This window comes from Sinocyclocheilus anshuiensis, unplaced genomic scaffold (assembly GCF_001515605.1).
Source record: "Sinocyclocheilus anshuiensis isolate Anshui unplaced genomic scaffold, SAMN03320099.WGS_v1.1 scaffold1495, whole genome shotgun sequence".
Lineage (NCBI taxonomy): Eukaryota > Metazoa > Chordata > Actinopteri > Cypriniformes > Cyprinidae > Sinocyclocheilus > Sinocyclocheilus anshuiensis.
In genome coordinates this window covers 971,041-984,160 of record NW_015558671.1, presented here as the reverse complement: position 1 = coordinate 984,160, position 13,120 = coordinate 971,041, and the positions used below count along the sequence as shown (strand labels likewise).

General features: G+C 36.7%; 2 protein-coding genes across 3 annotated transcripts; both read left to right on the top strand.

Annotated features, from left to right (window-relative positions):
• The first annotated feature begins 987 nt into the window (after positions 1-987).
• sdhda (succinate dehydrogenase complex, subunit D, integral membrane protein a) lies at positions 988-3,129 on the top strand. 2 transcript variants are annotated; one of them, XM_016477507.1, is made up of 4 exons: positions 988-1,117; positions 1,579-1,695; positions 2,070-2,217; positions 2,418-3,129. In XM_016477507.1, the coding sequence occupies exons 1-4, from the start codon at positions 1,069-1,071 to the stop codon at positions 2,581-2,583; spliced, it is 480 nt and encodes a 159-aa protein (XP_016332993.1). In that variant the 5' UTR covers positions 988-1,068; the 3' UTR covers positions 2,584-3,129. The 2 variants fall into 2 exon arrangements, with proteins under 2 accessions (XP_016332993.1, XP_016332992.1); XM_016477506.1 differs by having other exon boundaries at positions 2,067-2,217.
• Positions 3,130-4,573: 1,444 nt separating this feature from the next.
• On the top strand, positions 4,574-12,889 carry LOC107681253 (beta,beta-carotene 9',10'-oxygenase). Its single transcript, XM_016477498.1, is given in 14 exon segments — positions 4,574-4,711; positions 5,242-5,461; positions 6,701-6,881; positions 7,975-8,183; positions 8,950-9,065; positions 9,137-9,239; positions 9,337-9,465; positions 9,710-9,870; positions 10,082-10,190; positions 10,193-10,215; positions 10,987-11,124; positions 11,590-11,772; positions 11,867-11,977; positions 12,133-12,889. Coding segments are annotated over 13 exon segments (1,611 nt in total). The 5' UTR covers positions 4,574-4,711; positions 5,242-5,430; the 3' UTR covers positions 12,250-12,889.
• The last annotated feature ends 231 nt before the right edge of the window (positions 12,890-13,120 follow it).

Genomic DNA, 13,120 nt, shown 5'->3' with positions numbered 1-13,120 from the left:
TTACCATATTATCGCAGACGATGCTGTATCGCACACCCCAGACTCGACTTGAGTGGAAAATGAATCATCCGCTGTTGTGCGTATGCTTGTTTACGCACATGAGCAAAGGTGTTTTTAGGAGTCTGACTTGCAGACGGCAGACCACTGATTCGTCAAACCTGCTTTCGCGGACACAAGCTGATGATAGAGACGGGCAGACACAGAAAAACACAGCTGCCACCGGAGCAGAGACTGTGTTCACACTGTGATCTGAATCAGATGGAAACAGAACTGCACTTCCTAACAGAATACACGGATATACAGAGAGTGTTCTATGATAAAACACAGCAGATCCATCAGACATTTAAAACTCTTTTAAACCAGGAGAAACTGCTGTATCTGTTAGGAGAACACAAGAACTGCTGTGTGTTTGCTGCTCAATATGTGTCTGCCTGTCACGATAGAAGAGAAAACATTCAATCTGCCCTGATCTGATGTTTCCAGCACATGTAGATTATATTATGCCATATTACTGTATTATATTATTTAGATGTATATTTTGCTTCTGTAAATCTGTCTAATCCCTTGTCCTATTTTATTTTTAGTTTACATATATATTAGTCATTCATTTTGCACTACATGCTTAATAGTTTTGATATATTATTATTATTATTATTATTTTTCTTTCTGTTAATACATATGTGTACTATTTGTAAGCAGCCCAGCTGCAATTGCTTTGGCAATACAAAGTAGTTTTTGTCATGCCAATAAAGCACACTTAAATTGAAAAAAAAAATTGAAATTGAGAGACCTTCTTCATATTAAGTATATAATTATTTTATTACTATTCCTTCCTAAATGTTACATTCAAGATAATATGCATTTTTATGTATTGTAACCCTCTTAGAACGTTTTGTTGATTGACTTTAACTCTGGTGGTTGCCTACTCTACCCCATAGCGATAGATGGCGTTATCGATCAATTATAGTGAAACAACAGATACATGAGAGAATGACCCACTGTTACAGAAAACAGCTGCCTTACCATCATAATAATATGAATCTGATCTGACCTTGTAGTTAAACAGTCATGGCGAGCTTGATTTTTTTAAGCACTTTCTGCCAAAGAGGAATAAGACGTAAGTAATCATTTTAGTGTTTTATCCGGATGACTGAATGAATATGAGAGTTATGATATTACACAATATGGCACAGACACGCTGTTCATTGGCATGTCGGCACAGATTTATTTATAATCATTACATAAATGTTAGCCACTGAACATTTGTATGACGTCTTACGATATTTGTACGATGTAGTGTTTTTGGTTACACTTTATTTTAAGGTGTCCTTGTCTAGTGTAATTATACATTTAAATACTGAGAAATATTAAAGTTAATATTTCTGTATTTATGTAGGTCTACATGTACTTACTATATGGTAAGGGTTAGGATTAGGGTTTGGCTTAGGGTTACTTATATGTAATATAACATAATTTATTGTTATTACAATAGTAAGTACATGCAATGTGTAAAAAGGAGGACACCTTAAAATAAAGTGTTACCGTGTTTTTTTATGTAATATTTTATACCATGTACAGCTGTGCTTCTCTGCCACACACACCTGTCTCGTGGGTTGGTTGCCTATCAGAAGAATCGAGATATAGAGCCTTTCCATTTGGCAGCAGGGAGGATCCACACAACTTCAGCACACTGCAGTGAGCGATGACACTAATCATTGTTAAAAATGTATTTAGACTTTTTCCATGATCATTCTCTTCTCCGTTTATAATGCTGCAAAAGCGGTGCTACATTAACAATGAACTGTTGTTGAAACATTGCCCATTCAGACATGATTTTAATACATTTTAACACATTTACATTGAACCAAAGGAGATTTTAGACAATTTAGAACTCAGTTTTACTATTTAAATAATCAAAAATGAAGTGTCTGTTTGCAGGCAACATCAGTAGTCAGTGACAATCGACAATCGAATTTCCTGTTTTGCAAAAACACTGTTTCATAAACTCTCTTACTTTGCATACACAACGGTCGTTAGCAAAATGAAAATTTCTATTTGTTTTTTAGCAGTCTCAAGTTCAAGAGCAGCCTCCAAGCACTGGACTGGTGAACGGGTATTGAGTATAGTTCTGTTAGGTATGGCTCCAGCTGCATACCTGTGTCCCAGTCCGCTACTGGATTACTCTATTGCTGCGGCTCTCACACTGCACGGACACTGGTAAGAGTGTGTGTATCTGTCACTCGTGTACATCTGAAGAGCCCTGCTTAATGCTTGGTGTATAGGTTGTTTTATTGAAAGTGGATTTTAGATGCCTCAATCATCAGTGAGGTTATGCAATATTTCAGTTGTCCCACAAGCACTATTTGTATTTTATATTTAGTTCAATCTTTTATTTCTGTGTTTTTCTTCTTCTGCAGGGGGATTGGTCAAGTCCTAACAGACTATGTCCACGGTGATGCTAAGGTCAAGCTGGCTAAAGCTGGTGTCTTGTTGCTCTCCACAGCCACATTCTTTGGTCTCTGCTATTTCAATTATCATGATGTTGGTCTCTGCAAGGCAGTCACCATGCTCTGGCAAATATGATTATATGGCCAGAATTAAACTGACTGGTTTGAAGGATTAATCACCATTTTAGGTACTTGAGGTAGTTTTAAAAGGTACCTATCTTCAACTTAACAAATGACAACATACCGTCTCCTAACATATGTTACATGTTTGAATAATATTTGTCATAGTGATATTTCACACAAACTTTTGAATCGTTGGCTAAATGAAGAGCAATGTCTGTTGATGACCTGTAGGCTATTTACTGGGCATTCCAGACGACCACCATGGTTGTTAATAATTAGCTTTTTCCTTATTAGTACTGTATATGAGAACAAGGGAGGTCTCTATGTGTAAGAGACTATGTTCAGGAACTATGTTAATATTTATTATTTCAGCAGCTACAGTCAATGTCCAGCAGAGGTCAGTGCTTTTCAGTTTTATTGGGAATGCTTGATCATATTCACAATGTCTGCAGGTCACATCTGTGTTTACAATATGCTTTAAAGCCAACAAATTTACTTGAATACACTTGCGTATTTGTTTTATTTGAAGCATGATAATGTTATCTTCTTAATAATATTAAGATGCTACAGTGAATAACCTGCTGAGATTTTTTGTGGTTCTCTAATAGCTTTCTACGTTGATGTATAGTTATAGTTTACTAACCACAAATGAAAATAAATCATGTAATTTGTTATGATACTAAACCGTTGGACTGTCTTATACTCTATATTAGTACTAGTGGGAATCAGCAAAGATTTGCCAGTGCAGTCATATGATATAATAAAAATTCAAATAGATATTATTGGAGTTTGATATTTGTTCAGCATTTTTTACTTGGCACCAGCAACTGAGGATTTAATATGGAACCATTCATAGATTGCAAGTTTCACAAGAAGTCTGTTTTGTATGTTTGATTTGAATGTGGATGGGCACCTCTCTGAAACACCAGTGAGACCTTGATCTCTTCACAGAATTCAAATAAAGGCTAAATAATGATTCCAGACTGTTGTGGACACATTATTCAAATTTCTAGTCAAAGTTCTCTAGTTATTTTGAACACATTTAACAAGGAACCACATATAAATCTGTGAAACACTGGTTAAGGTGTAATTTTAATTTTACTGGCTTTGATTCTCCACTGCATAGATAAACATTTTTTGGTAATGTTGTAATTTATGTAAGTTATGCCATGATCCAAACATAGCATGCTGCCTGTAGGAGTTTTCTTATTTATTAAAAAAAAAGAACAAAAATGAAGCCAAAGAACTTTTGGTGTTGCTTATATATTATAAAAACAAAATCAACATTTTTCAGTTTATTATTCATTATCAATCGCCATTTACACTGAATGTAATAAAATCAGGATCATTCTTGACTAATTTTCTGTATTTAACTATTATTTTTATTATTATTGATGATGATGATATAATCCTTTCCCGCAAAAAAAATTCTTAAGGTGACTTAATTATACTATATATAGTATATAATATAATACTTAGGTGCACCTTCCTGATATTGCAAACTATGAAGGCAAGCAGATGTGGCCAGAATATGAATGCAACGCGCTAAAATGCAAGCGTTAAGTGTTTTATATGGAAGAAAAACGCTTAACGTGAAAGTTTGCGCGTCGCGTGATATTCTGGCCACACCTTTTTGTCTGTACATAACTTAGTTCAATCAATGTATTAAGAAACTACACCCAATTTGGTCTTTTAATGTCACTTTCTTAATACATTAAGCCACGTTAAGCGTTTTATTTAGGTATAACGGTTTCTGAGGAAAACGCTTAACATGAAACTTGCGTGCGTTCCATTCATATTTTGGGCTCATTTGGGCTTATAAAGGTATATAGATATATTATAGATAGAGACATATATCTTTTCATTACGAACTATGGACTTAATAAGAATGTTGTGCATAGAAACACTTTAAAGTCACTCAAAACAATGAATCGGTTGAGTGTATACGAAGACAGTAGGACAAAGAATGCCGTTAAGCCATAACCAGGAAGTTTATTAGGGGTAAAGTGTACGTAACGTGGGTCACAGTAGCCTACTCCGCGCGAGTGTAGAATTTAACCTACTGTATTCTCTTGTATATTACTTGTTTTAGTTAATCACGTCAACAAGTGTGCTTAAAAATGCATTTAGGACCAGCAAAGGTAAGCTTTTACTACTGATTATCTCTGCATCTTATCATAACTTTGTTTTTACCCCTTCTGATTTAGCCAAGAGCTGTGACATTTACTGTAGCATGTATTGGCAAATAAACTGAATCTGAAATACAGACGAACAAATAATAGTATGTAAAAGACAATATACTGTATAATTTAGTACTTATACTATATATAAAATGGTACTTGTCTATATAGGCTATATACATACCTCTTAACAAAATTAACAATAACCACAAAAAACAATAGAACAACTATTGTATGTGTTGCACATGGCTGAATATGCATAATACATAATATTCATAAAACTTGTAAAGTATCATTGCAGTTGCATACATCTGCTTAATGTAAACAATGCATTTTATTATATGCATTTTTGCATGCGATAATGTGAAGCTATTTTCTCAAAATTATATAAAATGTATCTGTTTAAAGTGCATTTTGTTGTGTTTCACAACGCCTTGTTGTATGTTCAGTTCCTATTTATTTCAGCCTTGCTATTTCACATTATATCCCAGCCAGCACCACTGCCCTCCCCTCTGCTGTGTCATGTAATCATGTAACAGGGTTGGCAAGAGATCCAACTTACATAAAAGGGACTTGTCTCCTCCCATCTGCGTGCACAGTTTTTATTGCTCTTTACAAGTTGTCATAAACTCTTCTTCATCCTCTGTTCTGATCAAGGGTGCAGCCTCACATCTCTCTACATGATGTCCTGCATAAAGCCTCAAACGATTGGTAAGAATCTGGGAGCTCTTCTGCACTAATGCACATCTGCAAGTTTCACTTTCTGTTGGATGTTACGGCACAGATTTCATATGTGTTTGTGTGAAGCAATGCAGTGTATGAAAGCACATGTCTGTGTTTAAAAGCAGCTGCTGTATTCATATGAGAGAGGGTGAGATATACTTTGAGTCCAATGGCTTTTGAATGTTATCATAGGTTTAAATTTAGCAGCTTACTTATAACTGAATTTAACTCCTTTTGAATTGTATGTCACAAGTTTGACTTTTCTGAAAGATACCTGTATGTCTATGTAGTTACTTCATTATTTATGCATTAGTGTATCACAGTACATGTGAACGTGTAGAGAGGAGAGGGATTGTTTTTCTAAAGATAGTGCTTCTCTTTGTAACATCACTGACTCTCTGCCATTTCAGCTCTGTCATTGTTAACTCTAATCCTTTACTTTGTTCTTTCAGCTGACATAAATGATGGAGCAGAGTAGTATGTCTGCAAATCTGTGATTTACTACAGCTATATAATTTAATATAACTCAGGTTTAGCTAACCTTGCAGTTTAGGACCTCTATATAAAAGTGTCAGCAACACTTTAGAATAAGGTCCCATTTGATAACATTAGTAAATGGATTAGCTAACCTGAAATGACAATCAGAAATATATTTTTAAAGTGTTTATTAATCTTTATTCATGCTAGTAAAAAATATCGGTTCAAACTTGATTATACATTGTCTTGATATACATGTTATATACACGTACTTACTATAGTAATAACAGTAAAAAGATGCATAATTACATGCAACTAAACCCTAAAACAAACCATAATTCTAACCATAACCCTAAGTACATGTTGTGCCTAGAACTTGTTCATTATTTCTTAGTTCACAGTGCATTAACTAATGTTAACAATGACTTTTAATTTGAAAATGTATTAGTAAATGTTGAAAATTACCTATACATGCTGTAGAAGTCTTGTTTATCGTTAGTTCATGTTAACTAATGTAGTTAACTGATGTTAACAAATGAAACCTTATTGTAAAACATTACCAAAGTGACAATACTCAAAACGACATTTTATTACCATTATCATAATTTCAGAACATTTGTATTAACAAGTGCATCTTTATAACATTATTCTGATTATTCTTCTGATGAACAGATTTTGATCTGTCAACTTGCCAAGCAATCAGATTTGGTACATCACGCAAATCACAATTTGCTGTCTGGATTTTTACAGCTGCTGCTCGGAAAACATACTTCACAAAAGTACATGGGCTGCCAAACATCTCCCCCTTGGTAAGTTCGGTAGAGGAGACACCTGAGCCCATCCCCACCACAGTCAAAGGCACCATCCCAACCTGGATCCATGGGAGTCTGCTGCGGAATGGTCCAGGAAAGTTTAAGTTTGGGAATCAGCAGTGAGTGCAAACATTCAACTGTCAATATTGTGATTTTGTGATCTTAATAGAATCACTAGAATGTGAAGAATAGTAACTAAATACATTTTATAATCTCTGTTTCTGTCAGGATCCTGCCCTGACAGTCTTGTCTGTCCTGTCCATGGCAACGGAAGCCAGTTTTGAGCAGCATGTTTTTCCTGTCACGGTCATAAAGTCCAGTTTTGAGCAGCCCGCCCTTCCGATCACAGTCACTCATGTCAGGCCTGAGCAGTCCACTCCTGTCACGGCCATGGAGACCACTCCTAAGCAGCCCACTATCCCTGTCATATCTATGGAGGCCGTTCTCAAGCCGTCAGTCCCCACTTACACGGAGTATGCTTCAGCCCTGGAGCCTCCAGTGTCCGCTCGAGCTCCTGACCAGAGGCTAGTGTTGGTCTCCGGTTTAGAGTCTGCCTCATCTCAGTTCAGTCCAAAGTCTGTTCCAGAGCCTGTTTCAGAGTCCGCTCCATTTAGTTCCTGATCCTTTATTTTTTTCCCTTTTTTTTTAAATTTTCTTTCTAGTTTTCAGCAAGTTGTCTTTGAGTGTGTCTGTCGAGTTGGTTCCTGCCCTGCTTCCTGAGTCCTCCCTGGTCGCTGATTCTTCTGACCTGGCAGACATTTTGGTGCTTCAAGAGTTACCATCCCCAGGGCCAAGCCTGTGGTTCCTTGAGCTGCTACCTAGTCCCCTTTTGCCACAGAGTCTGGAGCTACCCCCATCCCCGACCAGCCCGTTCTCCTGTCGTGTGCCCTGCCTTATTGTGTGGACTGTCTTCCTGCCTCATCCTTTTGTGCTCTAACTTTGTTAATAAACTGTTTCCCCTGTCCATTCTGCATTTGGGTCCTCCCTTGACAAACCGTGACAGTTTCTTGCGATTAGTAATTGGCTGTAAAACTAATGACATATAGAAAGGTACAATTAATCATTTGATATTTACAGTGGTAGAGGTAGTAGACAAAGTAGGCACAACCATGACAACCTTTCACAGAAGACTATTATTCACAATACTGTATGTCATTCAAACTCTAACATGAATATTCAGGCTGACTCATGCCGATGTTAATGTTTCCTCAGCTATAACCACTGGTTTGATGGCATGGCCTTGATGCATCGCTTTCAGATTGAGGATGGTCAGGTGACGTACAGAAGCCGTTTTTTGCGCAGCGATTCGTATAAGCAGAACAGCGAGAGGAACCGCATCATAGTGTCAGAGTTTGGCACTTTGGCTCTACCTGATCCCTGCAAGAACTTCTTTCAGCGCTTCCTGTCCAGATTTGAGATAAGTACGTCGAAATTGTGATTATGTGTGTGAATGACAGTAAGGAAGTTTACTTGCTGTGCTGTCTGCCATGGCAAAATGGATCTCAGTAGGTTTAGAAAATTAAAACATCAGCAATGGCTGATTTAAAAATGTTACAAAAAGCTCTTTCTGTTTTCTGAAAGAGTAATGAGGCATGTCTCTGGAGGGCCTTGCTCAAGAGCATAACAGGAGTGGTCAGTGGAATTGTCCAAGTGTGTCTAAATTCATCTTAGACAAACAGCTGTATGTCTGTAATCACGAGAATACTTTTAAATCAGACACCACAAGCTCTCAATTAAGATTAAATAAAGTGACAGTACTACTAAAGTGTTGAGATGGCATTGGCAGAGAGTTCTGGACACTACAACTGAGGCAATTATATAGTAACACATGGGTGTTTTAAAAGGATAAAACTGCACAACCATCTTTAGGATCAATGCCGTCAGTATGGTGGAAGTGTGACTTCATGCAACAATAAGATTTGCATTTGAATATGTGGGTTACACAACTAAAATCAATTTCATTATTTAAAGTGGTTCTCATCCAGGGAGCCTCAGCAAACTTCCAAAGAGGCTGACTTAAAAGTATTTAAATAGTAAATTATTATTTATGATATAATCTAACGTAAACGCTAATCTAAATTCAACTGGTAAAAACACATAAAATGAGGTTTAAAGGGGTCATATGATGTTGCTAAATAAATAAATAAAAGATATTTGTGACACTAATTCCCCTCTTTCCAATTCCAGAGCCAACAGATAATGCCAGTGTCAACTTTGTTAAATACAAAGGTGACTATTACGTCAGCACAGAGACAAACTACATACACAGAGTGGATCCAGATACTTTGGAGTCTAAACAGAAGGTATGAATGATTACCAGTCTATAGCCACCAGCCTATAACCCATTATGTCTAAGTAGGATTATTATCTGTAGGTGGACTGGAGCAAGTTCATCGCTGTGAATGGTGCTACTGCTCATCCACACTTTGACCCAGACGGCACAGCTTACAACATGGGCAACTCATACAGAAACAAAGGTTAGACTCCTGTCTTCTCCTTGTGTGCTGATCAATCTAAGTGCAATGTCACTATAGGATTAGGAGGCTTGATGTTGTGCTGTGGTGTGTTTTATAGGGGCTTTCTATAACATCATCAGGGTGCCACCAGAAAGAGACGGCCCAGAAGATAACCTAGAGGGAGCCAAGATATTATGCTCTATCGCCCCTCGTGACAAATCCAAACCCTCCTATTACCACAGCTTTGGTGAGCGAAGACGAGAATCTGTCGTGTTTATTATCATCATATCTCCTAGACAGACAGATTTTCATTCTGCATTCTCATGAAGAATGACTATCATTTGTGATTTTATTACACAGCTACTGTAATAGAGTCATGTGTAATTTTATTGCAAGGCACTCTGAATGGTGTAATCGTATAGTCTGAATAGAGCGATCATATCAATGTGCGGCACTGAAAAGCCCTCATTTTATTTTCCTGAACCTTTCAGGCATGTCAGAGAACTATGTAGTGTTCATCGAGCAGCCCATTAAGATGGATCTGTTTAAGATAGTGACTGGTAGACTAACGGGGAAATCGCTAAATGAGGGTGTTTACTGGGACCCCAACCAGGAAACCACATTCCACCTTATTGACAAACAAACTGGAAAGGTGAGACAACAATCTTGACAATAGTCTCACAGAGGCACTGAGAACAATGAGGAGCAGATGCTTGAAGCATATGAGTTTATTCGTATGTTTGTTTGCTGATTATGCTTTATATGGTGCAATGAAAGCTGATTGAGAACATTTGAAGACAATTTTCTGATTATTTTTGAGGCTATTTTAGCATCTTAACCAACTACTCTGCATCTCTCTGCAGGAGATGCCAGTGAAGTACCATGCCAAGGCCTTGTCCACCTTCCATCAGATCAATGCTTTTGAGCAGAATGGATTCCTGCTGGATGGACAGGCCATAAACAACTTCCTCGTCCGTCAGGACAGGCTTTGGATGAGGTAATGTTCTTCCTTAAAGGGATAGTTCACCCAAAAATGAAATTTCTGTCATTAATTACTCACCCTCATGTCGTTCCAAACCCATAAGACCTTCGTTCATCTTCGAAACACAAATTAAGATATTTTTGATGAAATCCAAGAGCTTTCTGACCCTGCATAGACAGCAACACAACTGACGTGTTTAAGGCCCAGAAAGGTAGTAAGGACATCGTTAAAACAGTCCATGTGACATCAGTGGTTCAACCGTAATGTTATGAACCATGACGTATGTGTCTGCATTCCTCTGCTTGTAAACAAGGTGCAGTACATGCAAGTACACACATGCGTGGTACTTTCGTGAATGCACGTCGAAGACTGACATAAATTGTTGAATAAAGTCATTATTTTTGTTTTCTTTTGCACACAAAAAGTATTCTTGTAGCTTCATTAAATTCAGGTTGAACCACTGATGCCACATGGACTATTTTAACGATGTCCTTACTACCTTTCTGGGATTTAAACGTGTCATTTGTGTTGCTGATTGTGGAGGGTGAGATCTTGGATTTCATCAGAAATATCTTAATTTGTGTTCTGAAGATGAACGAAGGTCTTACGGGTTTGGAACGACATGAGGGTGAGTAATAAATGACAGAACTAACCCTTTAAACTCTATTTGTCTTAATAATGGTATTAATAATGATAACAACAACAACAACAATCACAGATTTACATAATTTTACATACTGTAATTTTCAAATTCTTATTTTTCCTGTCCCTCTCTCTTTCTCTCAGATGTATAACACCATGAGCAGGCCACTGCCCCGTCGTTTTGTGCTGCCTCTCAACATCAGCAGTGAAACCCCACTGGAACAGAACCTCAACACACGGCCTGACAGCACAGCTACCGCTGTCTGCCGTACCAAAAATCAGGTGCTGTCTTTATGTACATCTCTGAAAGTTGCTCATTCTAAACATTGGTTTTCCTTCAAAGCACATATACTACAGTGTGGGGACAGTAAGATTTTTTTTTTTAAAGAAATTAAAACTTTTATTCAGGAAGGATGCATTAATTTGATTTCTGAAGGATCATGTGACATTGAAGACCGGAGTAATGGCTGCTGAAAATCACAGGAATAAACAGAATCTTACCATGTATTAAAATAGAAAACAGGTATTTTAAATCGTAATGATATTTCACAATAGTAATGTTTTACTGTATTTTTGATCAAATAAATGCAGCCTTGATGAGCATATGAGACATATTTCAAAAACAAAAAATCTTACCAACCCCAGATTTTTTTTTTACAGTAATGTTACTAATTGAATACACAACACAAAAAGTGCATTTATGTGTTGGAGAGCCTTCATCTCTTTTAGAACATGTCTCTCTCTCAGGTATTTTGCACGTTTGAGGATCTCCATGGCGAAGACCTGAAAGACTATGGTGGCTTGGAGTTTCCACATATTAACTATGCCAGATATAACACCAAACCTTATAAATACTACTATGGTTGTGGCTTCCGACACCTAGTGGGTGACTCCCTAATTAAGATGGATCTGGAAAGCAAAAAGTTCAAGGTGAGAACAATTAATGGGATCATGGTTGATACCTAGGTATTCACAGTTACTATGATCAAATTGCAGAATGTTTGCTAAATAAATTGATTCACAGGTATGGCGCCAGCCTGATCTCTATCCATCAGAGCCTGTCTTCATTCTGTCACCCAATGCTGAGAAAGAGGACGATGGAGTCATCCTGTCTGTGATTATCACACCAGTTAAGGTACAAAACAGCCCTGAATGAATGTAATGTATGTAAACATAAGCTCTATAATTTACTTGCTTTATAAGAAAATGAAACATGGGAAATTATTAAATTGTATAACATTTATCAATGTGTCTTCAGTCTTAAACCCCTTCTTTCTCTTCTCTCTGTAGGATAAGAGTACATTTCTTTTAGTCCTAGATGCCAAAACATTTGAAGAGCTGGGAAGAGCCGAAGTACCTGTCAACATTCCTTATGGATTCCACGGAGTCTTCAACTCTAGTGCATGAAGCTCTTTGGATCACTCCAACAAAATAACAAATGACAAGTAGCTCTTCAAAATGGTTACTACACCAGTTGCCTGCTGCTATTAAAAGCAAGAGACTAACAGAACAATATATTTATGAAATCAGCCCAAAGAGATCCTCCACATATCAACCTCCACCTATTGTTTTTTTTTTAAAGAACGACATATACTTTATAGTTACAGTTAATTTTCTGTTTTTAATGTTAATTTTAACATTGTGTTGTTTCTGTAGACCTGTCAGAATGCAATGTAGGCTTTGCAAAGTGGCTTTTATTTATGGGAAGAAAAAGAGCTTGTTGAATTCTGTGGGTCAGAAAGAGGATGGAAATCGTAATGTAACACTAAATTATGGGTTTTGGTGCTAAACATTATGGTGAACCGCAGGGGAAAAATACTTTAAAAAAATTATGATATGACCTCTTTACAACGAGTAATGTGATAGTATTGAAAGCTAATCTCATTTTGATACATATGATTTCTCTACATATTCAATTATTTTCTTTTCTTCTGTTTTTATCTTTTACATTGTGGACTGCATGTTTATATCACAACATGAAACGTTTGCAATTTATGTTATTTGCTCAGTATAGTATCAGTTATACAAGGCTTGCTTCTTTTACCCTTAAAAACAAATGTGAACATACCACTAGATGTGAATGTGATCAAGGTTAATATGGTTAATATTTTCCATTAGGATTTTCAGGCCTACTTCCTTAAATGAGAAAACAAGTTCATTACACTGAATGTTTAAAAAAAAAAAAACAGATGTGCCGTAATAAGAATAATTCATGTTGATAGTTAAATAACAAAAAATATTAACTATACAACATGTCATATTGTACTAATTTTCTACC

Excerpts from the sequence above, each read along its gene's own strand:
- sdhda (XM_016477506.1), top strand. The coding sequence starts at position 1,069 with ATGGCGAGCTTGATTTTTTTAAGCACTTTCTGCCAAAGAGGAATAAGA. Across the intron at positions 1,118-1,578 it reads CTGCCAAAGAGGAATAAGAC|CTGTGCTTCTCTGCCACACA; the intron begins GTAAGTAATCAT and ends TACCATGTACAG. Across the intron at positions 1,696-2,066 it reads CACAACTTCAGCACACTGCA|CAGTCTCAAGTTCAAGAGCA; the intron begins GTGAGCGATGAC and ends TTTGTTTTTTAG.